Source organism: Myripristis murdjan, chromosome 15 (assembly GCF_902150065.1).
Source record: "Myripristis murdjan chromosome 15, fMyrMur1.1, whole genome shotgun sequence".
Lineage (NCBI taxonomy): Eukaryota > Metazoa > Chordata > Actinopteri > Holocentriformes > Holocentridae > Myripristis > Myripristis murdjan.
In genome coordinates, this window is record NC_043994.1 from 24,917,719 (window position 1) to 24,945,563 (window position 27,845).

The window sequence follows — 27,845 nt, forward strand, 5'->3', positions numbered from 1 at the left end:
GCGGACATTTTAGTCTGGAACATCTATCAGATCCGTGGGATATGTTTAGCCTGGCTGCAAAGTGCTGAGCTCCTCCGTTCCACTGCCGTAATCTTCCATCTTTGGCTCATTATGCTGGAAAAATATTGCCGACTGTGACCCCACATGTTTGACGTTAGCTTTCCTTTATGTTCAGTTTGATACTAAATCCTCTGTTAAGTTTTGCGCATGCCCTTTTGCTGCATAGTTTTAGCACTTACTTGTGTAAACAGTTTGCATTAGGCTTTCATCATGTTAGCGGTCTGTGGATCTTTTGTTGAATAAGGAAAGCTAAACATTCGTACAAGAAATCGCGGCCTTTATTCCCTCGCTGCCGCTCTTTTCAGTTTTCCCTCCAAAAGCAGTCTCATTATTGGATTACTGCCCAGCTTTACAGGACCAAAGAGACAGCAATGGCCCTACCTGCTTTACCTGGGTAACCAGCCTAATCCGTCTTAATCTAATAATTGCTCCCATATTCACAGTCTCATAAGAACACAGCTGCAGGGATGGCTGTGGCCCCAGACTGCTGTACACCATGGGTAATAATACCCATGGTCCCTTTCATGGCCAGGATCAGATTTGTGGATGCCGCATGTGTTTTTATCCTCATTATTTGGGCGTTCCAGACTAAGATTGTATAACCTCCTGTCAGTCTCTCTCTCTCTCTCTCTCTCTCCTCCCTCTTTGTCCTCTAGAGCCGTTCCCGGCGTGCATGGGTTACACCGATGCATTAGGCCGCCTGTGTTTCAACAGTCGGCCTTTTATGAGTGGGTGTTGAAAATCGGCGAGAAGTGGCTTGGCTCAGGCGTCTCTATTTTAGATATGGCATGACAGTTATGAAGTCTTGGGGAGAAGGACGGAGCAGGGGGGGACGATGAGCGATGTAGCTCATATCTCCTCCGAAAGCCTTCATCGTATAGCCGCATTTGTCATACAGCTAACAGATCACTCTCTGTGGACAGCCCTATGAATAACACGCTATAATAAGAAATAGCATGACCCTGTAGTGGAATGGCTGCATCACAGTGGATGCTTAATGACCCCAGCGAGCGATAAAGCGAGAAATTTACTTCAAGTAATATTTACTCTTGCCAACTGTTTGACAGGAAAGGACAAGTGAATGTGAAGAAGTAAGTGTGAAAAGTTCTACATGACATGCATGTGAGTTTTTCCAAAAAAAATTGCATTCTGGCACATGCTGTCAGCAGTAACATCAGTTTACTGGTTTCGCTCATTGGCAGCAGCCCTGTAGGGTGTTTTTGCACAACTGTGAGAGTCCTTCTTGGGCTGATGAGTGATGATTTTGTTGTTTTTCCCTCCTGGCTATGTAATGGAAATCCTAACATCCCTCAGGGGGCTAACCCTCTCCTAGCAGTCCCAGTCTGAGTCCTTCGTCGCTGCCTGAAGCTTGCTCCATCCCCCCCTGGTGGGACACGGTAATGAGGCGGTAATGGCCCAGGATGGGTGGCCTATTAAAGCTCACTTTGAGGAGTGTTTGGGTGGGGCTCAGTGCACGGCTAACTCTTTGATGCTGCTGCCCCCTCCCTGTGTACTTATTAAGAGATTTATGACTGATGTGCACCCCCCCCCCCCCCACCTCCTCCTAAGCGCACGCAGTTACATGAGTGTTTTTATTATTTTTCCTGTCATGGAGACCATATGGTGCAATCCTTTATATTTCAATGGAAGAGGTGCACTGGCAGGCAGCGGCTCGTTAGGCAAGAGGAGCGGGCATATCACAGCGGTGTACGAGAGGTGACATACTTCTGTCAAAATGCCATGTCAGGCACTTTGCAAAGGAAAATTAATTTCCATCGCTCTCAGAAAAAAAACACTGATACTGCAGCTCCTCTGTCTTGTTCGTGACAAGAGTGCTAATTGTGTAAGTTGTCAAAATAGCGATCATAACTTCCACAGAGGCTTCATGGATGACTCTTTCTGCGGGTGTGTGAGGCTCTGTTCAGGCTTGATCCGATCACAAGTGGACAGGTGAGACAGATCACTGTCCACACCTGGCGTTAGCAGGCATCTCCGGTAACCACTTCTGTTTGGATTTGCGATTTTTGTCATCCATCTGACATCCATCCAGATCACCTCCTTTTCCTTTTTCTTTTACACCCATCCTCTTCCTCGTCTCTGACGCACTCGAGCGGTTGTGCCCACCTGCTCTATTTTTAGGGTTACCCAACAAAGACACCGCCATCTCACCACAAAAACAAACTTCATTCAAATTTCATGTCAGGGCCACCAAATGCTCCTTCATTTCAAAGAGGCGGTCTTGCAATTTTGTCAGTGATGCATTGAGATGCATTAGAATCGAGCTCCCACTAACAATTATTTTCATTATCAATTCATCCGTCAATCATTTTCTGTATTAATCAGTTAGTTGTTTATTCCATAAAATGTCAGAAAATGGTGAAAAATGTTTGCTTCTCAAATGTGAGTGTACCTCAGAGAATTTGGACATTTTCTTGACGCAAAAATATTAATTAATTATCAAAATAGCTGGCAATTAATCCACCAGTTGGCCACTAATTGATTATTCGACTAATTGTTGCAGCTCTACATTAGAATTCGTATTACAAATGCTGTGTGGCCCAAAACGTCTCTGCTCACGTCCAAAGCTGCGTGATCCGATCGTGAACCCCCGTCACATCTGCACATAGAGCTGTCCACTCGGGATCACATCACCTGCAACAGATGTTAAAGCCGAGCCCGAACACGGTTTGAGAGAGGAGTGCAGCAGAATGGCAGAGCACTCCGGTCCACCTGGGGAGAGAGAGAGATGAATGAAGGAACAGAGAGGTGAGAGATGCGGTTGCCATGCCAATGCTGCCTGGTAATAAGGCGGGGAACAGGGTCTTTGTATAGTTGGTGTAGAGTGTGCTCCCTGCTGTCAGTGGCAAGATGGAGAGCAATAGGCATGAACTGATACTGATCTCAGTGTGGTTTGTTATAATGAGCCCGGCCCCTCTTCGCACACGAGCAGTCACTTTTCAGGACGTGACCCCCCTCCACAGTGCAATTACCTGGTACAATAAAAGCAGTGATTGAATTAGGCTAGAGGGTGTGCATGCCGGTAGTGCTGGTAAAAAGGCAGTCCGGCTCTGCTCCTTTGAACATGGTTTTCAATTAGGGCCAGTGGAATGAACACAGATATGTGGGGTACTAATGTATTCCCCATGGACATGCAAGCTGGGGAAAGTTTTTTGGATGTAATGGAAAATGAAGAGGCGGCAGGAACTCTTTTTTTTTTTTTTTTTTTTGTATTACTCTGATCCATTTGATCTTGATCTTGCAGTGCGGGTGCCTCCATAATGGTTGTGGTTGAACATGATATATTGGCTGTCAGTCAGCGCCTCCTCGTTATGTTATATGAAAAGCGTCGGACACATTTTGACTCGTGTGTGTCTGTGATACCCCCTGAAAACACCCTAAGAGAACACCCACTGTGGGAGAATTTACAAACGCCGTCCTGGTCTTGTTAAAATGACAAATGGACTGGGTCAGGATTCAGTACGTGATGCAGAGGACAGCCCTCAGAGCCCTTTTCGCTATTGCACATTGATTTATTTCCATACCCCAAGCACATCAGGACAAAATCACTTCGTTAAACCAACCAAACCAAGCCAGAGGTCAATAATGAGATCCGTTTGTGGTGGAACAGACTGCCACTGCCGTTATAATGCCTTGACAGAGACATTGTACTTGGTCCGACGGCGTCCTGTTTAACGTCTCTGCTGTCAAGTCAAATAAGGTAGCCTGCTCTCTTTGTTTGGGTGTTTCAGCTTCATGCATTGGTAATTTCCCTTTCGAGATTCCTGTTGCACATGCCCCGCTATTGCTGACACACGGGCTCTGCTAAAAATACGGACCAGGAGACTGGCGAAGCATGAAAATGCACGTTTAGCAAAATAGACTTGAGATGACATCAGCATTTGAAATGACCTTCCACTTTTCTTTTCGCTGTGCTTGGTTTATAGGCTCCGCATGGATTATTTATTTATTTTTTTTAACCACACAGTAGGTTGGAAGGTGTTTCTTGCATGTATTTCCCACTGAGGCACATGCAAGATGAATTAAACAATGAATTAAATCAATTTTATCGAAGACTTAACAGCTTGGGATGGAGTTTAATGTGGAGTCTCCTCTGTTGTATATCCTTATTTACAGCAGCTCCAGGGTCCTTTTGAGACCATATGTACTGTTGCTTGTGCAGAAGACTTTTTGCCAACCAGTTTTTAAGGAGCCTGTCATGGGAGGCATCTCACTCCATGGAAAACTGGAGCATACACATACACACACACACATACACACACACGCACTCACACATCCAGTTATTTGTTGAAAGACCATGAGAGCTCTGTCAGTGAGCTCTGGTGCTTCCCAAGACTTTTCCCTTTATTCCCACTCCCATTTATCTCCTTGACATCTCAGTCTCCAAACACACTGAGGATGAAGCTGTTGCTGTTTTTCATCTGCTTCTGAAAAAGATCGTCTCTTGCATTATGGCAGATGCAGACGGTATCTGTCTATGGCTAACACGGCATTTCAAGTCATAACTTCTTTTGAGATTTCGTTGTCAACATATGATGAAATACACTGCAACAAATGAGTATTCTACGGTACACTCCGATTGTCTGTGGATCTGACCTGGGTTAAGTAGTTTCTCTAAACATTTATGAGCTTTTAACCTTTTTTAAGTGGGCGGTATTCACTTTAAAGGGGCAATTCAGCTAGTGCCAGGTCAATTATCAAATACAAAGATAGTAAAATTGATTCTACATGGTCTGCACTTTCAGAAACTAACTGTTTTGCCTGTTTGTCCCCCCCCCCGCCCACCTCCATTGGGCATTCCAAAGTTTATTAAAACAAAGAATCATTTGCAGATGCTGATCCAGCTCTGCTTGTGTGCAGCATTGTGCATCTTACTCTCCATCCCCCATATTAAGACTCCTGCCTTGTCTCCTTCTCTTACTTGCTCCCTCCTTCATCCACCCTGCCAAGAATGCTAATCTTGTTAGCTAGGCATTCCAGAGCAACAACAGGAATCTGCAGGCATTGCTAAATTGCTCAGGAAATAAAAATATTAACTGGGATTTTTTTTTCTCTCCCTGCTGCTGGCATATGGGGTTGGCTTATTGGAGCACTTTGGCAAGATGACCTCATCACGTGTGTCAGGGAGGATGCAGAGGATGATCCACCTTGATATTTTTAAGCCTGTTCTTAAAATCTTAAAAAGTTAGTAGTTTAGACTTGAGTGCAGTGAACTTCTGACAGCGGATTGAATTCATTTTGGGGCTTTTTACCGAGCACCGTCCTCAACTTTTTAAGTCGTCAGCCTCCACTTCTGAAAATATTCCAGTCTCCAGTGACCGGTAAAGTAGACGCTTTTAAGGGTGAAAGCAGCTTGCGAAGCCATTTGCATCAAGGCTCCTTCGCTGCTTGTCCTTTGCAGCTTGAAAAATTGATAACGTATGTTTTTCCACTCTGTGCTCAATGTGCAAGCCCTCATCTGACCCACTGATTGACATTTACTAAATAAGTCGTTTATTCTGCCTTTCAATTCACACCGGGCTCTCTTTTAGATCTCATACAAGCCCTTGGGGTTATTAATAATTGATCCAATCAGAACTGCTCTAATCGTGTTTGTGCCATTTCCTGTTTTTGGCGCCCCTTTGAAGTTTCACTGTTTGTTGTCAGTGTTTGCATTTTGGGTAAAGAGGACCGATGTTATCTTGAGTCTTGCCGCTTTTATCCTTAATTGGGTTATGTAGATTTAGAGGCTGGGGAGAGGAAGGGAGGGGCAAACGGGGAGGAGGGGTGTTGAGAAAATAGAGTGATCACTTGATGGTATAGTCATGTCTTCATTCCCAGCGGCAGGAAATGGCAGATGGTGTTTTATTCCTCTATTCTGCAACATGAACATTACATCTAGGGTTTTGTTTTTGCATGTCAAGTTGTAGTTTTTAACCTGTGTGTGGTGTGGCGGAGTGTGAACCTGACACACACCTCATGCCTCTCATCTGACTCTCCGAAACGTCTTTCAGGGCAGCTGTCGTATTTAGAAATGCTCCACTGAGAGCCTGATAAACCATATTTATAGGGGCTATTTGAGATCCCACAGCGGGTGTGTCTGGTGCCAAGTGTTTGTGGGTGCCGGTATGTGTATATGTGTGTGTGTGTGTGTGTGTGTTTGTCTATAGCCCCTGCAGCCCCAGCCCTGTGTCTCATCCCCGGCTGTCGTCACCCCGCTGTGACTCGTTTAGAAAAAGTTGCAGAGATAACATCGGCCCTGTTGTCTCCCCGGCAGTGTGTGATGGCCTGCTGGAGACCAGATAGGCCATCTGTAAACACTGATTACAGACTCCAAGCCCTCTTTTTAAAAAAAATGACTTGGAAATTATTGTTAATTGGGGAAAAAAAGGTCTCATGTCATATTACAACAAAAAAGCATTCACAGTAGGTGTATCTATCTGTGGAATTAATTTATTGGATAAAGATAGAAATAAGCTCGAAAAGATCTATTGCAGAAAATTGGAGAAACTCAGTGATTGTGGCATCAAAATATTTTATGCAGGTATGTTTTTAGCACATACCTTTACCCAAATCCAACTTGTGAGGGGGGGCTAGTGGCAGATAAGTGCAGAGTGTGTGCTCACTATGACCTCTGGGTGCGTCTCTGTTCAAGATTAACATCAAATGGTTTCTCTTATCTGGATATTGATCCTATTGTGAATGTCCACACACACACACACACACACTTACTTTCTCCTAATCCCCCACTTTTTCCCTCACACACATGCCCTCTTTCTCTTATCCTGTTTTTGTTTCTTGCCCTTCCCTCCACTGCCGAGGTATAGAGGCTTTTTGTTGAAATGTGATTCAGCTTGGCCAGCTCCGTCTGTGGCAGCAGACAAAGCTGAGGCGGAGAAAAGAAAGCGGCAGGCTTGCTGATGAGCCCATTTTGGTGGGTTCTGGCTGTCACGCCAACTTAAAACTGACTCCTACCTGACAGGCTTGGCAGACGGGCCGACTGACAGCAGAGTCGGGCTTAATGGGGTCGTCAGTGCAGCAAGTCGAAGAGGAGAGTCCCTCTGTGCAGATATTTTACCCCTCTCAGCAGTTTCCCCTCTCTCTTCAACCCACTTTCTGCCTTTTCCAACACACTCTTTCCAGATACCAAGGTTGAAAACCAGGGAAACTCAAGCTGTTTTGAAATGCAGGCAATTAATATTGCATGATGATCACTGCTCCTCCAGGCGCATTAGTGTATACCTCTTAGCTTTTCCAGGTATGTGCATATTGATTGGTATTTTTTTTATCTGGTAAGATAAGGAGGCTCTCTGGAGATAGACTGCGCTGCTCAGCTCGGTTCTTTATAGCTTTATTTTATCAAGACATCACATTCTCTCACAAGCAAGAATGCACACTCATTTGCTGTGTCCAAGAAACTAGGGCTATCCTAAATACCTTTTTTGATATTCAGATAAACACTGAATTACATGAGCACATGTTTGGATATTTGCTTTAAATTAATTGGCCTACATTGGGCTGTGGTGGAGCACACTCCAAACAAACACGCAGATCTCCCAAAGGAGACAGGTGCTGCGCCACCAGAAATTCCCCCCACCGTGTAAGGAGCTTGCAATTAAACGTGCAAATGATATTTTCCCAGTGCATGCTCTTTATTTTGATTTGAATCTATTTAGATTTTCCCCAAGTATTTTGAAACTTTTGTTAGCCTAAATAAGCAGAAAGAGCTTGCAAACAGAATATGCTAAAATTCATGGTTTCAGTAATTCCAAGTGACGTAGTCCTGCTAATACCAACTGAAATAATTTTTGACAACTTTCTTCAAAGGACAAGACCTGTCACACATACCATACAGCTTATAGTGATTTTGAAAAAAATATGCTGCAATGAACACCTCACTGTCTAGAGTGTGATGTTTGAGATCAAGTCATTTTTGCTGGGCAGGATCATCCCCCACCCCCCAAATTACCCAAATACTGAAAATGATGTTTGACTAGCCACCTAACAAGCATTTAGCTGAATTTTAGAAAAATAAAACAAAACACAACACAACAACAGGCTGAAAAACTTGGTGATTCAGTAGATTTCATATGCCACCGAATTGATTTTCTTCCAGTTCCTTTACCTTGCCAGAAGAATGGCAAAATGCGTCGAGGTACAAAATGACTTGAGTTTGTTGACAAGGTGTGTGACATTTTTGAAGCCGTGATGAAAACAATCCTAAAATCACCAGCATTGGTTAGCATGGCATTACAGTAGCTGACTTTGAAATTTGTGTCTGGTCCTAGTTTGGTAACAAATATATGTTTAAAAACAGATTAAGGCAATAACACAAGTAATGAATCCAGCCGTTGGCCTTTGGTGACGATTTAACACATAATACACAAAAATACACTAAAACTGGAACCAGAAACCCTATTCATTTTCAGATTAGGTACAAAATGAAGGAATCCGATGTTGCGTGGATCAGTTCGTGGCTCGTCTTGTGTCATCGTTTCCACCGGCCTTGACTCTGTTTGTCAGTTGGTTGAACGCACCCTTCATATTCCCCTCATTCCCTTAATCCCTCTTTGAATCGGAGGGGTTTTGGCATAAGAGTATTACCATCTGATCCCATCCGCTCTCACTTTGAAGGGTCCTCAGTCGGAGTTTGGATCGCATTCGGCCTGCTTATCTCTTTGTAGCGTTTGCTCGGAGCAGACGCGAGCGCTCCCTCTCCTCCAGCATCAGTGTGACTCAGTGAAAAGCACGACCTCAAACCCGGTCTGCTGATTGGACTGGACAGATGAAATTTTTTATGGTGTCTGCTGGTAGGGACGTGACTCCTCGGCTATGTGACTATTTGATGGGGGGTTGTGTGTGTGTGTGTGTGTGTGAGTGTGTGTGTGTGGGAATGTGTTGGCGGGGGGGGGGATTGTGGCTTTGCGTCTATAGGGCTTTGTGTTTATGACTGTGTGCTTTGTGTGCGTGTGTGTGTGTGTGTGCCCTTGAAGTCCGTCCATGTGTGTCTGTTTATATGAGTGGTAGAGAGGCAGGGCGGCTGTGTGTTGGTAAGATGTAGGTCACGGTGCCTTCTGTGTTTGAATAGTACAGTACACTTGGCAGACGTCCACAGATGTGATAGACTTTGCCTCGTTCTACGCCCCCCCACCCCCTTCTCTCTCTCTCTCTCTCTCTCTCTCTCTCTCTCTCTCTCTCTCTCTCTCTCTCTCACTCTCTCTCTTTACTCATCTGTCATTCTGTGGTATGTGAAAACACCTTATCTTTGTGTGCTGTCACTGCTGGGACTTTTGCTGGGAGTCATTGCCTGTCTGCACTGATCTGAACACACACACACACACACACACACACACACACACAGTTTTCAGTGTGCATCTCAAATGAAACCATCAAATGCCTGTGCTCAGCTCTGTGTGCATACCAAAGCCCTATAACGTTGTTTTTACCGAGGAGGTGCAGTGTGATGGAAGTTGGCAGGCCACCCCGCACACCCCAGCTGTATGCTTGGCATGGAGTGTGCTGTCTTTGAACATTACCTGATAGAGAGCTAGAGGTGGATGTTATGGATGACTCCGCGCCGATGTTTCCAACCCATCTGCCTCCAATTATCCCAGTCATACACAGATGGAGCGCATTTACAGCCTCTTGTAAATAGACGAATTGTTGCAATCCGTGTCCCGACACTCAGGATGTGCTGCATCAGTCCTCTGGTGCCATGAGCCTGGGCCGGCGTCCATACAGAAGCCCGGTTCAGATGTTGAAAGAGTGATGTACTCATCCACTAAGGGTGACAGTAGAGGAGTCTGGCTAAACTGTCATAGACCTACAGGACTGTCAGCCAGTCAAGTGTCAGTCTGTGTAGATAAAGTCAATCAGCGGAGATGAATGGAGTGAAATGGATGCAATTTGGATCTAGGCAGCACCAGGCTTGGGCCAAAATCCAGGAGTGTCAAATATTGAAATGTATTATATTTGCTCAAATTTCAATAATTGTTACAAGAAAATAAGAGAGGGCGGGATTAGGAGCGCCATGTGGGTCCTCAAATAGGCAAACAGGAATCAGGTGATGGTTAGATCAATGGAAAATATATATTTTAAGCTTGTCTCCTTTTAAATAAGCATTCAAACTAAAATACGACCAGCACATTAAAAAAAAAAAAAAAAAAAAAAAAAAAACATCCAAGGCACACTGTTCTGTTGAAAAAATGTTAAAAAGCCTTTATTATTATATTAAATGGCTAAATGTGATTTAAAAACCTGGATGCTGACCAACATGCTTCAGGGTGCATCAGTAATTGTTTTTTTTTTTTTTTGTTTTTTTTTGTGCAGTCTTTGCATTTAAGTGCTCATTTGACTTGATACTGTATGTAATCAGGAATAATAATGAATATTGAGAATATTTTGATGGGACAGTTTGACAGTATTTGATTTTGGACGTTGCCCTAGCCAAGGCAACATGAATTGAGGTGAAATTTGAACTCAAGTGAGAAATACACCTGAGGCATTAAAGGAATAATCAAATACAGTGGTCCCTCGTTTATCTCGGGGGTTACGTTCTAAAAATAACCCGCAATAGGCGAAATCCGCGAAGTAGTCAGCTTTATTTTTTACAATTACTATAGATGTTTTAAGGCTGTAAAACCCCTCACTACACACTTTATACACTTTTCTCAGACAGGCATTAACATTTTCTCACTTTTCTCTCTTGTTTAAACACTCTCAAAGTTCAAACCTTCGTAGAAAAATAAGTCCAGTATTATAGAATGAACGCATTCTGTACTGTACAGGAGACACGGCACGGAGGAGATTGATTGACAATGGTCTACAGTCCCTTAGCCAATCAGGACGCAGAACACAATGCACTGTAAAAAAAAAAAAAAAAAGCATGCAAAATTGCACTAAAAAAAATCTGCGAAACTGCGAGGCCACGAAAGATGAACTGCGTTATAGCGAGGGACAACTGTATAACCTGGTTTAGCGTGTGGGTGCAGATTTGTCAGTGGGGGTTTCAAAAGCTGCCATCTTTCTTTATCAAAGTTTTGTCGAAGAGGCCTCACAACCTATCCGGAAGGCTCTATAGTTTGTCATGCTGCCTCTTCACTACACCTGCTCTCAACACTAAGCACAGACATAGACACCTAAACTGCTTTGTGCTTCTTATCAAAACTGAGCTGGCTTCCGGTATCACACAGTTAGTGGTTTCCAGACTCGCTATTGATCTCCCAAACAGCAGGCTAATGGGACGGATGAGCCTGTTGGCTGGAAACAGCTCACTCAGCAATGCAGAAACTGAGTTGTCCCAACAGATATGCTTCATAGCATTGATCAGCGTTAGGAAAAAGGCTTGTTTATCCATTGTAGTGGTATAGGAATTGATCGCCCGCCTGTAGCGTGTGACTGTGGCCGGCAAGTTTCCTCTACCCGTACCGTGCGCTCCCTTTCTTTCATCAGTCTCCGTTACTTCTGGCTTGCTCAGCTGCATCCTGCATCATCTTCAGCAGTCTTTGTCTTTTTTCCCCTCACCTGTCTGCCTGGGTGTCTGTCTCTGTGGCCTATAGATTTCTTCCTGCTTGCTCACCACCTTGCATGCCTGTCTGTCCGCCCGTCTGTCAGCTCTGGCCACCTGCGGCTAGACAAAGGGAAGCCTGATGAAGAGATGGGCCGGCCAGCGGAGGACAGGAACAGGGGGATGAGGAGGGTCAAAGATGGAGGGGATTACCTGGGCTGCTCATCTGCAGCAGGCCACTTGATTTAGTAGTACTGAAAGATCCCCCCTTTTTACTTGGCGTCAGTCCTAAAAAAGTAACGCACACACCAGTACATACCCACCGTCACGCAGGTGTAGTCGACTCCGCCGGTGGACCGCTCCTATGATAACAAACCGTGACATCGGGTATGATAACATTGTGCGATGCAAGGCGGGGAGATGGTTATTGATGAGCTCATTTTGTCAGTCGTTGAAATAAGGAGGCTTAACGCAGCTGCTGAGTTCAAATAAGGCACAGCCAGTCGGTGCTCGCTTCCCCCAAACCCTCCCCCCCAAACTTTTGTATAATTTATTCTACAACGAAGACTGCAGTCAGGCAAGCATGAAAGACATATTAGTGAACTGAAATAAAAAAAAAATAAACCGCACTGTCTCTCTGGATCCTTCAACACAATGTTGCTGCAGCGCTTCCCACATTAAATTAAGCTCGATGAGGCCAGACCCGAAGAGAAACAAAGAAAAGAGTTTTAGTGTTCCTTTTTGTGAAAGAGGAAGGGAAAAAATAGATTTCACTGTGTCTGTAAAATCAAAGAGTATGTACATTCGTTAATTAGCAGATGGATATTGATCGTAACACTCTATTGCCGTGGTATCACTCTGTTACTCTTGCCAGCTCAGAGATGCTCTTTAAAATTCCTGTTGTTCCATTACAAGCACTAAGTAAAACCAAATGTAACACTGGTTGGAAAAATAGGAAAATGGGAAGTGAGGGAACCGAGACCAAGCTGAAAATAAGAAAATGAAAACAAAAAGCACATGCATAACACCTCTGACTACACACTCTGTACTCCACTCTGACTCCATCCTCCCTTTTATCATCTTCTCCTCTCTCTCTTTCCTTTGCTCGTTGCTTGAAATCTCTTAAAATATGGTTTATCGCTTTGTGATCTAGGTTAGGAAGATATCTAGTATTCTGCCAGTCTAGCCACCAGTCTTTTTTTTTTTTTTTTTTTTTTTTTTCACATGAGACATGGGGAAGTAGAGCAGAAAACATGTCTCTCACACCAAGCTTGCAAACAGCGTTAATTCAAATAAAAGATTTAACTGCGTGTGAGGGTGTGCGTGCAACACATCACGTCTTCGCCGGGGAGAGGCTTCTCCCCGAGCCGATGACACATGGCTGTTGGGCACGTACATGTGTGTGTTTGTGTGTTCCTGTCAGAAATTCATCCGCCCACATCCTTTTAATAAGGCACAAGTTTGCTAAAGGGGAAAAAGTATTCTCTCCGTGTTGGGTCCTGATAATTTTACGACTATAATAATTCACGGCTAGCCAATAATGTCTAAACAATACATTCCTCCACTGCACTAAGTGGTCGCTGTGGCATATGCTTAATGAACGGAAAATGCAGTAAAATGTTAACAGCAACTCTATTCTAATCCTCTCTCATTTACTTCCCCTCTCTGTCCTTATTTTACACCCCCACTGTCTTTCTCCTCCCCCCGTCCTTTATCTCTCAGTTCTGTCCATCCAGGCCGCCGCCATCCAGTTCACCAAGGAGCCCAAGTCCCAGGATGCTTTGCACGGCCGCAGCGCCATGCTCCGCTGCGAGGTCAGCGATCCGGCCGGCGTCCGTTACGGCTGGCTGCACGACGGCCAGACCCTGGAAAATAACGAGAGGCGCTTCCAGGAGGGCAGCAACCTCAAGTTCACCGCCGTGGATCGCAAGCTGGACGCCGGGAACTTCGAGTGCGTCGCCCACAACGCGGCCACAGGAGAGTCGCTCCATTCCACCAACGCATCCTTCAACATCAAGTGTGAGTGGTGCTTTTCCAGCCTTTCACATCCTCAGAGTGGCTGTATTAGCGTCCGCCAAGTGCATTTCAAAATAGGAGAAAGTGATTTATTGATATTACATCGGTATCCTGATAGGAGATGAAATATCATCTGGGATTCTGGATACCGTAATATGATGATATGGCCTAATTTTCCTGGTGTTGAAGGCTGCATTGCATTAAAGGAAGGACTTTACTCCACCGTTCTAGCTGTTATATCAATAGCCTCTGCCTGCTTGGTCATCATATCTACATTGCTTATGATTGTTTATCAAAAATCTTATGAAAGCACCAGTCCTGCCTACAGATATTGATATCGCTGTATTCCTTCAAAGATATCACAATATTTAGTTTTGCCCAAATCGTCCAGGCCAGTGCCAAAGTAGTCCGACCTTACGATTTCTTTACGAACGTGTCGGGTTTCATAAGGGCAACAAGGCTCTGCATCCAGTTTCTGCATCAAACGGGCAAAACAAAAGGTCCCAGTATAGAATGACAGGGAGTATGAGCTGGAGGAATGTTTCCACCTTGTTGTTAACCTTGTTCTTTGTGGCTCGCTCTCCCTCGCTCCAAAGGAAACTGGATATGTGCGCCACCAAGCATGTGTTTCTTGTTTCTTGTATCTTTTCTTTCCCCCGTTGTGTAAAACTCCCGTTTCCCACATCTCCTCAAAAGACTTTTGTCTGGAAATTACTGAGCAGTGTAATTTGCCTCCTAGCCATATAATTATTTAGGTTTTAGATTAACATTGCCCTCCTTGCTCCAGCATCTTATTCACGTCAGGCCTTTCACCTCCCCCCCCCGCTTCCTGAAAACTTTGCCCTAATAATTGAGATCTTAATGTGGCTGTTCAGCCGCGTACTCAAACCTCAGTAACCATCTTGAGTTTCAGACGAAGCTACGGGAAGCCCGCTCAGCACCATTCTGCATAAATAACAACCTTGTTAATGTGTATTGTTGAAGCCCCTCAGGTACCAGCTCGTTACGGAAAAGACTTTGTGTCTCAGCACCAAAATGAGTTTGTTCTTTGTCCCCTTTCTGACGGTGGTCAAAAACAAGAAGCAAAGATTCTTGTTTTTTTTTTTTTTTTAAGAGAAAATGTCTCAACATCTGGAATATGTTGTCAACAGGAGGGCTTCTTGTGCTGCGTTCACATGTTTAAAGGCAGATTACAAGAACAGATGAGTGTCGAGCCCGGTCACAATAACAATCTTAAAGACGTCGAGCGAGATAGAGGCAGATAGAGGGAGTCAAAATAACAAAAAAGAGCCGAGGTTCACCGTACGGTCCTGCGATCTGCCTCCACCTGTGGGTGTTTGCGGTCCGTGATGTAGTGCGGACTCTGAAGTGCGAGCCAGACCGACCAGAGAGGCACATTCGTTTTCCAGCCTTCCTCTGACCTGAAGAGAACCACTTTCATGTGTCACAATTAAACATGATTTAGTGGTTCAATAAACTCCAACGCAGCGCACATACTTAGATTAAAAAAAAAACAAGTCAGACATGAAGCACCAGTTTTTAATCGTTGCCATCGTGACCTGGAATAAACTGTAGGATCTGCCACGTCGGTAGACAGTAAGGGATAGTTTTATTGGATGGGAGACTGTGTTAATCATCAGAGAAATGCAGAATGTCACCCCGTCTCAGAAAACACATGCAGTCATGGAAAATCCTCCTTGCTGCTTACAAAGCGCCGTGTTCATGAGAGCGCTGATGCACCGAGCGTGTCTTTGGTCAGCAGAGATGTGCGTTTCTCTCAAGGATCGACATCAAAGTGAGAAACCGGGCCGGCGATCCAAGATTTTCCCGGGAACACGATGTTACTGTGCAACTCAAACCCCAGCGTTCTTTGAAGACCTTGGATTGCGTTCAGGCTATCCTCGGATCCGTAAACATCTTGCCACGGAAATTCAGGGAATGTAACCAATTATTTTGAATATCATAGAATTTTCTCTGCCTCGCTAAATAATAATAATAAAAAAAACATAAAACAGAATAGTAAACTTATGTAAGACCTTTGAATCTGAACTTTTGGTCAAGGAAAAAAAAGTCATTATGTTTACATAGATCATGCAAAGTCATGATTTTAGTCATGGAAATGTATTTTACAGTTTACACAGAGAGGGAAAAGTGAATTTAAGTCTTCAAAAGTAGCTGATTATAATATCTTAATTACAGTTATTAGAACTCTTGGTTTTTTGGCATGCAGTGACATGTTTCTTTGCCTTGTAAACTATACACTCTTACATTGATACAGAGCAGTTTTAGTCGTACAAATTGCAATTACAAATTACAACCCCCCCCCCCCCCCCCCCCCCCCCACCATTTGTATTTGCATCACTAAACTCAGTCGGACTTCAATTTCCTGTTGTCGTTCTTCTCATACTGGCCATTTATAGCTTCAAAACATTAATTAGGTGAGTTTAATTGGAAGTGGGCTTCTTTGTCAACTTATTTTCTTTACTTTGGTTTTTCAATTCACTTCTGCATAGCATGAAAAGAAAAAAACAAAAAACAAACAAACTGTAGATTACCTGGTCTTGACTTGTGCATTTCTGGCTTAGCAACAACGAGCATTTGATACTTACTGTGAGTGTATTTATGACTAAAATCGCACATGGTATGCACATGATGTGTCTTCATTAGTGTCTGTTTATTAGTGTGCGTGTTTGCATGCATGTGGATCCTACGTGGGGCTTAGAGAGTTGGATAGGGCAGCGCATCGACTAGCCTTTCAAGTAGGCTTTTGAGATTGTCTACTTGAAGGAGGTCTTAACAAGCACGCAATGAGGCCAGACTGCAGGATATAAGCTGCACACCATCTCTCTCTCTCTCACACACACACACACATAAACACACAGACATGCCATGCTGTGCCTTGCTGCATTCTAACCAGCCATCTCTCTCACTATAAGCACACACACACTCCCCCACTTTCAGATAGCAGAGCACTAAGGCACATACATAAAGCAGATAACGGCAGCAGATACATAGCTGAGAGGCGGTTATTAATGGATGTAGTGTTATTAACATGACGGGGTGAAAACACACATGCACATATGCTCGGCACAGTGAGATTGATAGCTCGGTATCAGCCGGATAAGAGAGCCGTTCCCAGGACATCAGCAGACACCAGACAGCCTGACCTCAGATAGGAAACCACCTACAGTAGCATTTGGTCCCCTCTTAAAGGAGAAGGGAGCTCATTTCCAGCAGCCTGTCTCGTATCTAACGCACGTGATAAAGTGGCCTTGGTAAATCATTCCTAATCACATCTCTGCGCGCCGCATCTGTCAGTGTGCATCGACACATTTGTCTCTCTCTTTCTTGGATTGTTGTGGGCGGATCAGGCCGTGTTGTGACAGATGTTCTCATATTTTCCCAACATGCATTTAACGGGCAATAAAGCCGCACGCGGCCTTCAAGTAAAGACCCCCTCCGGCATTAATCCTGCATGTGCGATCGGTCATGTGTGTGCTAGTTTGCGTGTGTAAACGGAGGCGGGGGGTTGGTGTGGTGGAGGGGGCGTCGGTCCATATGTACAGTGCATGGACTGTACATTGCACACCCACCACACCACACCCCCACCCAGCCATTGCAGAGCGGATCATCCGAGTGTGGGAGAGTTAATTTATCTTGCTCTCAATGGAGGGTGGGCTAATCCTGCCAGTTGAGAAGAGTCATTTGGAGTAATTATCCCCCCCTTTGTTTTCACTGATAGAGGTTTTGTGTCCCCCCCCCCTGTTGTCCCGCCTGGTCACTGGGTCTCTATGGCGAGAGCGCGTCCAGCAGAGGCGTCAGGCACCGCTATTGTCAGTGTGTTTGTTGGTCCTGGAGGCGACGCTTCACTTCCCTCTGAGTAACAAGATACAGACTGACAGTGTTTTGTTTGGAAATGAGCGGCATGGCTTGTGTGAAAGAGAGAGACAGAGGGAAAGAGGGGGGGGAGAGGGGGCGAAAAGGCAGGCAGACAGATTTACTTTCATATTTAATCTTTCAAATCACGGAGCCCCCTCCTCCAACAAATGGTCACCATCGTTGCTCTAATCGCCCACCGTGTGTCCCCCCATCCTGCAGCGCTCGGTTAATGCGTTTTGGAGCGGTGGCCCACAAACCGTCTCGCCTCGGGCTCCACATTTGTCCCCAGTTGTTAAGTCACGGTCCACGCTGAGCCTAAATTAAGAGCCAGGCAATTTTGTTTCGCAAAATGAAAAGTGCAGTAATCCATAATACTTAAATGAACTGTTAAAACACACAATAAGAGAGTGCAGAAAGGGCTTAAAGCACAAATGGAATAAGAACTGGAGGTTAATTCAGGCCTACAAATGTATGTTTTTCTCGACAGAAATAGCAGGGCAATCAATTATTTAGGCTTGTTTATTTGCTGAATCAAATAAAGAAAAAAAATAATGTCATAAATCGCAGGCTGGCCGTGGCTTGATCCGCTGGTTCTGACACGTGTTTCAGAGCAGACACGAGTGAGCAATAACCCGACGATTTTGTCTTGGAAGGTTCCTGCCAGGATGTGACGGCGTCATAATCACAAAAACAGGAGCCGCTGGGAGTTCACTTATTTTGCAGACTTTTCCCTTTTCTTTAACCTACTTAAATGAAATAAGTCAGCAGCTTTCTATGTTTAATTATTTGAATTTTTATTTGAATGCCTCTTGTTCAGATCCTTGTAACTTTTGTTGAGAAACAGCGGCAAGCACTTCCCCCCTGTCAGTATGAGCCTCTGTGCATCCACCTCCACTGTCCCAGCATCCCTGCATGAAAAACACAGAGTTCAATGCAGTTTCAAGGCTTTGTGGTGTGTGCTGGTGAAATGATTTTTTTTTTAATTTATTTTTTTTTAACCCAAAGTGACACCAGCTCACCTGCTGACTCTCGCTCCAGGTGTGAACATCTTCATCGAAACTTCTGGCTGCAGGTTATTTTTTCATGCCACCCCTCCAGTGGTATAGATTATTAACAAGTTTAATACATTTTACAGGATTGTCATACTTTGGCCATGCTGTGTGCGGCTAGCTACCCTCCTCTCCATCTATGAGGCTAGTCTTGCTTACATGCCACAGTGCGAGATGACATTTGCTCCTGTTGTTGAATATTTGTCACACTTGAAAACAGTTTTTTTTTTTTCCTGTCTTGTTTTGGTGAAGTGGACCCTCGCCGCCTCTGTCCACTGGGAGTCAGAGCGACCCACCGGCTGAGAGCCGCCGTTTCAGAGCATCCTCAGTGATCGCTCTCGCGGCTCCTCTCCCTCTCATCCTCACAGTTCCTACAGTTTCCTGTGGTGAGCTGACAAAATGCCTCCCCTTACGCAGACTTAATGACCCCGGCTCCGTCCGTCAGCTTCTCCCCTGCAGAGCTAAGGCTGAGACTCTTCTAGTGTCAGAGCCCCTCTCTCTCTCTCATTTTCTCTCTCTCTCGCCCTCTCTCCCTTGTGTTCCTTTACTTTCCTCTCTCTGTCACAGCCCCCTCTCTCTCCGAGTTGCTGTGGTCTGCTGCCTGGCCCGTCGACCTCTGTCAGCCAGAGCTGATGAAATCTGACACCCAGTCTAACGCAGCGAACTGGGTCCCTCAAAGCAAAGCTCCCGTGGCCGTGCAAGAGGACGCTTTCTTTCATCTGAGAAAACTTTACAGTGTGAATCCACTCTGCCGTATGTTTTGGGTTATTTCCATACCCATACGGTTGCCCTCAGTCACGCAGCATCCCCCTGTCTCTGCACATCCATGACCGACCAAATCCGCCCTTCTTCTCCATTTCAGAAAACTTCACCATGGCAACAAATCAGCTCATTGAGTGTAACCGGCGTACACACACACACGTACATCTTGTGGCACACTGAGGCATGAATGGCCTTGACAATATCTGCCTCGACGATATCCTCACAATTCATCTGTTATCATCCCTGTGTCGATATGCCTTCCTGTTCTGCCTCCAACATAATAATTATACGCCCCTAATTATGGCGTTGGCTGCCAGCCTCGCTCCTGTGCCGCTGTGACACTTAGTCATGCATTCTGATCGGGATTACGGGGAAGTATTCACCGCTAATAGGTTATGAAAGGGTGCCTTCTGTTTGTCGAGTGGACAGCTGGAGAAACCTGAGCCGTGAACCGGTTCAGTGGTGAGAACGCCCGACTGCCAGAAAATCCAGGTCGAATCGTATTCCCCAGTATCACTTTGTATTTGTTGTAACCTGCCCGTACAACCAGATGGGCGTGCGGTGCCAGAAAGTTTAGGCAATCACAAGCGCTTCGCATGGTAATCTGCAAATTCCCAGAGATCCCATGTCAATTAAACGGCAAAGGCACAACTGCGACGTTTCCTTTCTCCTTGGGTTTTCCGTCTGTTTGCTACAAAAAAAAGCTGCTAGAAACATAAAACACACCACGTCCTGTCAGCCTATACGTGGTGTGTTTCCAGGCAACATGCATTTCTAGCAAAGAGATCTACGAGCCTTCCAAGTCCGTCAATTTTGAATTAAAAAAAAAAAAACACATGCCACTTGTTCTTTTCTTCTGTTAAGTTAATTTTATCACAAAGACAAAGAGCGAGGGACTTGGTTTTGTCCGTACATGCATTGTTTGTTTGATTTGGGATTATCCATGTCTGCTTGGATCTTAAGTGTAGCAACCGGCAATGCAAACACAACAGAGAAAATGGGCAAAATTGACTTTTTTATTATTTGAAAATGTCATTTTTAAAACATTTTTGTTTGTTTTTTTAACCTTGGAACACGTTCTGCTCCTCTCTGACTGACAGTTTGGCACCATCTGGTTTAGTAAACGGCACCCACCTGTTACGCTGAGCAGGTTGAAGCGAAAGCTCAGGTTTATTTGCAAATACTGTTTGGCCTGGGTCTGGCTGTCAGTCATGTTGTGGTTGATACCCTATCCATTTGTTCCCTGTTACTTTTTCTTACTCTCCTCCTCCTCCTCCTCCTCCTCCTCCTCAGTGACTCAGTGTTTCCCCTTGTGCTGAAGTTGGCCTCTTATTCCTTATTCCTCCTTCCACATGCACTAATAACAGGCCTGCCTCTGTGTCTGGCCTCAGGTCCCTGTAGCTCGGATGGCCTTCAGCTTCTCCTCCTCCTCCTCCTCCTCCTCCTCACTAAGTAACTGCACTACCCACCAGAACAGCCTTGACTGACACACACAACCAATTAGCATCCTTGGCTGTAGCGGCAAACACATTTATTTGCGCACACACACACACACATCATTTTCCTCTCTCAGCAGTAGCATCAGCTGTTTTACGGTTTTCACACACACACACGCACACACGCATGCATGCATTCACACTGTTCTCTCACAGATAGACATAACCGTGCACATTCATTCGGATACGGCGTGATCATTTCAGCGCGTGCACACACACACACACACACATTAACACACATGTAGCACGGGGGCATCTCTGTGAGGGAGGTGGCTAATGAGCGCTGGCTGGCTCAGACGGGGATGTAAGCGAGGTGGTTTCTGTAGAGACCATTTCCCATGATCCCTCGGGGTGCTGAGCGCTGTAAAATTTCCCCCGTGATTCGTTGTGACAGGCTGTAGCGCCCCCTCTGGCCGCGTGGTGGCAACTGCATCGGCCGCTGCGCTCTCTCAGGTGGAGGATTCATTCCATGCATGTTTTATAGATGATAAGACACAGCCTCACTATTCAGCCATGGGCCATGGGAGTGGAGCTCATCATGGAGGAATTTCTCACACACTGACACACACGCACACACACTGACACACACACACACACACACACACACACACACACCACATAGACTCATAAAACTGTGCAGCCCAAACAAACATGCTCTCTCGGTGAGTGGATGCAAGCGCCCAGCAGTCATACAGCAGACGCAGCGTATACAGTCGTGCATTTTACACAAGAAAGGCCTATACGTTATTGTGCAAATAATAATTAGCCTACATGCTCATTCAAGGGTAAACATATTTATTAAGTCACACGGCACAGCGGGGATGGGGAATCCCTGCAAGGAGGAGCTTTTTTTTTTTTTTACAACCGAGGCTGCGATGCCGCCGCAGAGCGCTTTGAACGCTCCAGTTGATTAGAAACAGGAGTTTAACGATCCGTTCATTGCATCAGTGCATTGTTTTAGTGCGCTAGAAATAAGAAATAAAATGAAACTCTCTGACTTTTGGCGTGAATCAATACGAAATGTTAGAGATTCTTTGTTTAAAAAAAAAAAAAAAAAGACAACGTCACATTGATGAGTATGATACTGCGAATTGGAAGTTCTTTGGTCATTTGTTCTTGGACAACAGAATTACTTTATTTTATAATTATTTCAGAATGAAAAGGATTAAAGTACTGAATCAAATTTTTGACTCAATTTGTGGTTTATGAATTTGAATCAAATGAAATCATTCAATAAAAAGTAAAATTCTTACATCACGAACCAGTAGGCTAAATCATGACTCAAACCGAATCTAAAGATTTACACGCCTGATTCGTAAATATTAGGCCTATCATTCATCTCAGCCATAGATATTCGGTGTTCATTCCACTCAGCCGCTGACTTTTTAGATGAATCAAAAAGGACAACTTTTTTGATTCTCTCCTTTTAGGGAAAAAGTAAAAAAGAGGAAAAAAATGCAGCAGGAACTTAGCGCAGTATATCATCTGACATATGGTCTGGTTTTTGAAAGGATCATTTACTTGCAAAATGTTCATGAGTAACCTTTCTCTCATACCTTTTCCATGTTGTCAGAGTTCAGACTGTAGGAATGATTTGCTGCGGTGATGATTTCTTGATATACGCACTTGATTTCTCCCGACATGCTGGGACAAACCCCTAATGGTGAAAGCAGACGGTTGTCAATACGAGGAAACACCAAGAGGGGGAGGAAGGAGTTTGGATTGACTTCCCTGCGTCTGTTCGTTCGTTCATTTGTTTGATGATCAGATTTCGGCAAAAAAAAAAAAAAAATTGGTATGATGCATCTCACCACTTTGTTTTGCTGCAAGTACACCGGTTGACCCAACGGGGGCGCTACAGTTGCCCGTATTTCCTGCACAATATCTCTGACACCACCGACCTGATTTGAAAAAAAAAAAAAAAAAAAAATCTTGAGGATGATGCACACTGTGTTCCAGCATTTTCATGATTACACCAATTGATGGGATGCTTTCTTACTGTTTGACTGGCCATGTGAGGAGATGGCATTGTTCATTAATAATGTATGATATATGCTGATTGTTGCCTAGTTACCCAGTTTCCCTCCACCAGGCTTCATGTGGTCGTCTGTCAGTCTGAGCGCCCCTGCGTCAGCACAGCAAGTCCATATCGTCTCCATTAAATGTCTAATAAAATGTCGTGTAAAGAGCACAGCTAGCCCTGGTGGCTTCAGGACAGTGGTGCACTGATGTGAGCTGACCCGGTGATGCGGTCGCTGTCCGGCCCGTCTCTCGGTGTGTTCCCGAGTCGCGGCGCTGTCACGGCGATGTGCCCGACTCTGCCCCCATCCCTGCTGCATCCATTAGCGTCAGCAGAGCAGGCCACCGCGCCGCGTCCCGGGAGGACACGGCACAGGAATACCACTTAACTCGATTTTTCCTGCTGTCCTTCCTTTGCTCTTTCCCTCCTCCCCGCTGACTGTCTGTTCTGTTTTTTTTTATTATTATTATTTTTTCTCCCTCTGCAGGGTTGGAAAGCGGGGGCGTGACTTTGAAGGAACCCGCGACAGAAGGGGAGATCGAGAGCTCTGCACCGGTCACGTTGCGCTGCCATATTGATGGACACCCGCGGTGAGTCTCCTCCCCCCCGTCACCTCGAGTTCAGAGTGCAGCGGGTTAAGGATCATGCAAAGCACTGTACTGACAAACTACCCATATGTCCCTCTTGTCCTATTCTTCTTCCTCCCCTCCCCTTTGAGTCTCTCTCTCTTCATTATCGGCTGTCGTCCCACCCTTCTTCCCCCTATTTTTATCTCCTGTCCTCCCCAATCCTCCTGGCCTTCGCCTCTCCCTCTCTCAGTCCGACATGCCAGTGGTTTAAGGACGGGGTGAAGCTGACAGAGAAGAGCCACCAGATCAACAACAAGGAGAGGACGCTCACCTTCAGGAGCGCCAGTCCAGACGATAACGGCCTCTACTACTGCTGCGCCAAAAACGCCGCCGGCCACGTCTGCAGCAACAGCAACTTCACGCTCAACATCATAGGTGCGTGTCAGAGTCCCCGTGTGACCTTTCCCCCCCCACTCACCGCCAACCTCGCTCGCTCTCCACGCTCTCTCATCTTCAAAGCAGCCGCGCTCGGCGTGACGTCGCCCCGGTGTTTTGTTGAACGCGCCGGGCGAGGTGGTGCAAATTAATAAATCACAAAAAAACGTTTTGCCGCGGTGCGTTCGCTGACTTTGCGTGATGGTTTCCATTTTCAGGGGATATTTTCCATCTTTCCGCACCTGCCGAGAAGTGCTCAGAGATGAAGGTTGGGGGTAGGAGAGAGAAATTTTACGCACCATTAGCGGTGAGAGAGTGCTCGAGTACCTAATGTGATTACGAGAGAGTGTGTTAGTACCTTCGTTCTCAGCCACCCACGCAGACACAGCCAACATCACAAACACGCACCGGTTGTACAGAAACATCGGCTCCCTCGGCTGCAGCCTTGTTCCCTTGATCTTAGTCTGCATTACCATTTAGCTTTCACAAACAGGTTGGCTGTAATATATCTCCGGCTTGTTTGTTGCTGTGTGGCTTCTGTTGTTTACTAGGTGTGCGCCTCCTGTGTACGTTCCCCCTTAGCTCCTCACCGAGGGGAATAGCACATCTGTGAAAGAAACCTGATGCCCTGTTCACTCTAATTAGCCGCCTGCAACACATGCACACACACACACACACATGCACACACCGGCACACTAGATTAGCACCTGGGTAGAGGGGGAAAAAAAGGAGAAAGGATAATTGCCGAGTCTCCGGTTTCCAGTTGCCGCCCTCTGCACTTCCATAGGGCTGCGGCTTAAGGAAGAGCTGACAGCTTTCGACAGGTTTTTCTATGCATGGTCACAGGTCCTTAAGTGAGACCTTTCCATCAGCTTCCTGGGTGGGCCAGGTGTTCTCTGTCTGGTGTTTACGCCCTCTTTTTTCTCTGCATCACGCAATCGGCAGCGTCAAACCCCCTAATGCCTCCGCTGGCCCCGTCGTTCCCTCAGCCGTTCGGTTTTGAAATGCCTACACATATAAACCTGGATTAGAGGTATTTACGTTGCGTCAAATCAGCTTTCACGTCAGGATGCCGTTCCCTTTCCCTCGCGGAGCTCCACATTTTGGGAGTTAAAGCCTCAGCTCGGTGTTGGGGGTGTAAAAATGTCCTACAAGCTGTGATAAATCCTGTGGTTATTACTCCTCCCTTCAGGCTATGCAGTACCACTTCCTTGGATTTTGACAGGTCAGTCCGGGTCAGTCCGGCTTCAGGCGTTAGATGGAGGCTGGCAGATGGCTCCAAAATAGACCGAACAAGGAGAGAAGCAGCGAAACAAAGTTGTGAGAAGAAAGAAAATATGGTAACACTTTACAATAAGAGTACAACAATTAACGTTAGTTAACGTTAGTTAATGCCGTAATGGTTTATTAACTGTTAGTTAATGATTATTATGGCATTTACTAATAATAATAATATCTACAATAACCCTTAAATAACATAAATTAATATCTTAGCATGAACAGCATTATTACATGATTCTTAGACACATTAGTTAACGGTTATTTAACTGTTACTTAATGTTTATTACCTGTTACTTAATGTTTATTATGGCATTAACTAATGTTAATAGTTGTACTCTTATTGTAAAGTGTATTATGTAGTAAGGCTCTGATAAATAGTGTATGTCAAAATGCATCAGCTTTACATAGCCTTAATAAAAGATGATAAACTGAAGCCAGCTTTGCGTTTGGAGTGCTGCTGTTCCAGTGTTGTGATGATCTTTCAACATGCAGTTAGAGCAGAGGCTAGTCGACAGGGTGTATGGCTGTTTATGGACAGGTTGTATGCCTTCCAGATTGGTTTCCATGCAATCCAAAAGCCAAAGTAAGATTTCCATTGTCCCATGACCATCGTAAAATGACCATGACCGCAAAAAAAAAAAAACGGCTGTAATACATCTAGGGTTATTTGATAGGGATGCTGATCATTGCCAGTGCCTTGACGATTAATGTACCTCGTGCTGGGATTGTTGGCTTTCAGAACTCACTTTATGGCCTGTGCTCTGTTTTGGAACAAAAGCAGCGTCCAAACATTTCCTGTCTCTTCTCCACTTAGTTACATTTGCACAAGGACAGCGCAAGCAGCCGACATTTCCTTTTCATCTACAGAAAGGCTGAAAAGCCTTGTTCTCAAGCCAGAAACCCAAATGACTCGGCAGTATTATTATTACTGTTTTAGTATACTGCATGGTGATATACTATCTCCTCTCTAGACATCAGATCTCTGGTCTGATGAACTCGCTTACTCATCTCCATTATAAACTGTGACTTCATTGTTTTTGTCAGACCACCATCATTGAGCGAGGGCTGTGCCAAAGATTAGTGTTTTAGGAGAAAATATTTATCCATGTTGTAATTCCCTGTGGAGGCCAATAGAGGTCTATAAAGCTCATAGATAACATAATGCCCCTTTAAAGAGCTCATGAAAATGCACTCTCCCTTCCTTCCTGATTTATTTCCTGCTGTAACAGGATGGTTAGACTGGACATAACGAGATGAGGGATTATTTAAACCAGTAAGAAATCAGTTAAGGAGAGAAAGGCAGTCTTATTTAATGAGATGGATGGAAGGGTCGGATCTTTTCCAAGATTTTATTGGTTTAAAATTGTATTTATGCTCACCAGTGTGGCATGAGCTCACCGCTAAAGATACACGGTTTTCCAGGACGTAAAAGAAATTGGGGTGTATTTCATTGGGACTTAAATAAATTATTAATAAGATTGATCACATTGAGTTATTGTTCACATCAAGTTATTGTTCAGGCAGGGTTTTTTTCTAGGGATGTTACTTATACCCTATTTATATGCCGTCCTGACTCCAGTTGCTTGGAAAAACCCGATTTAGAGCAGGTGGCGAGGAGGGAGAATGTCCCCCGTGTGTGACTTTATGATTCAGGAGGTAAAAAGGAGAGATGATGGTCCCGATAAGCCCGAGGTCTGCTGCTGCTATCAGCAGCTCACTGACCTCATTAAGTCTCCCCGGGGCCCAGGGGTGCTGACACACACCGCCACCTGAAGCCGGCCTGCACAGCGGCGTCACACTGCTGTTGGCAGATTTTAATAAAGCTTGGACCCAAATGCCGTGTGTGGGAGTGTGTTTGTGTGTCGCTCAAGCGTCCACACAGATGTGACTTGATGGTCTGATGCCTGTAAATGTAATCAGAGATGTTTGTATACCCCCCCTCCGTTTCCTTCCACCAGACAAGAGTTTTCCGCGGCCAGTGGTCACCCCAGAGGACCAGGTGGTGTTGAGGAATGAGGAGGCTGTATTCCACTGCCAGTTCACCGCCGTGCCGCCGCCCACCTTGGAGTGGTACCACGAAAACGAGCTGCTGGCAAACAAGACTCGGTATGCCTAGAGCTGAATCCTCCCCTCTGCAGCGCTTCTTTCTTTTTCCTCACACACCGTCCTCCTCTTTCCCTTGCTCCCCTTCTTTTTTTCACTCTATATTCTCTACTCGTGCTTTTCCACTTCTTTCTCCTCCCCCACATCCTCCACCATTGCCTCTCCTCTCCCTCTGTTCTTTCTTTCCTTCTCACCATTATATATGCATCAGCCCTGTGTGTGTGTGTGTGTGTGTGTGTGTGTGTGTGTGTGTGTGTCGGGTGTTCTTTCGGGCCCAGTGAGGTGGAACCTTGCGTCGGTGTCTCAGCTCTGCGCTTGCCATTACAGCTCAGCCTTGAGATGAATTGGAGGGGTAATGTTGCGCATTAAGGAATGTTATTTCTGGAATAGAGCGTTGTAAAGTTGGTCCACGGTCTTCTATACACGACTTGAACACCGCCTCGCTCTCCAGCCTATAACGAAACGCTCTCCAAGGTTCGTGCACCGGATGGAAAAAGCCTCCAGGCTGCAGTCGTCCCGCTGCCACGTCCCTCATAAACATACAACAACTAAAATGTAACCAATGGCTATAAGTCTTGTCAAGTATACCTTTGGGATGGCGTGCTTATGCATAGCTACAGTGTGGGCAGCCTGTTCAGCGAGTAAAACCCAGTTTTTTCCGTATTAAACTGG

The 27,845-nt window shown here is 45.2% G+C and overlaps 1 protein-coding gene across 1 annotated transcript in view; it reads left to right on the plus strand.

Moving 5' to 3' along the window:
• The window catches only part of ptk7b (protein tyrosine kinase 7b), a 92,345-nt gene that overhangs the window by 44,781 nt on the left and 19,719 nt on the right, over positions 1-27,845 (plus strand). Inside the window, exons 2-5 of the mRNA XM_030070943.1 lie at positions 13,286-13,582; positions 23,273-23,375; positions 23,605-23,789; positions 27,029-27,176. Coding sequence (XP_029926803.1) covers positions 13,286-13,582; positions 23,273-23,375; positions 23,605-23,789; positions 27,029-27,176 — 733 coding nt within the window. The remainder of the gene's footprint in view (positions 1-13,285; positions 13,583-23,272; positions 23,376-23,604; positions 23,790-27,028; positions 27,177-27,845) is intronic.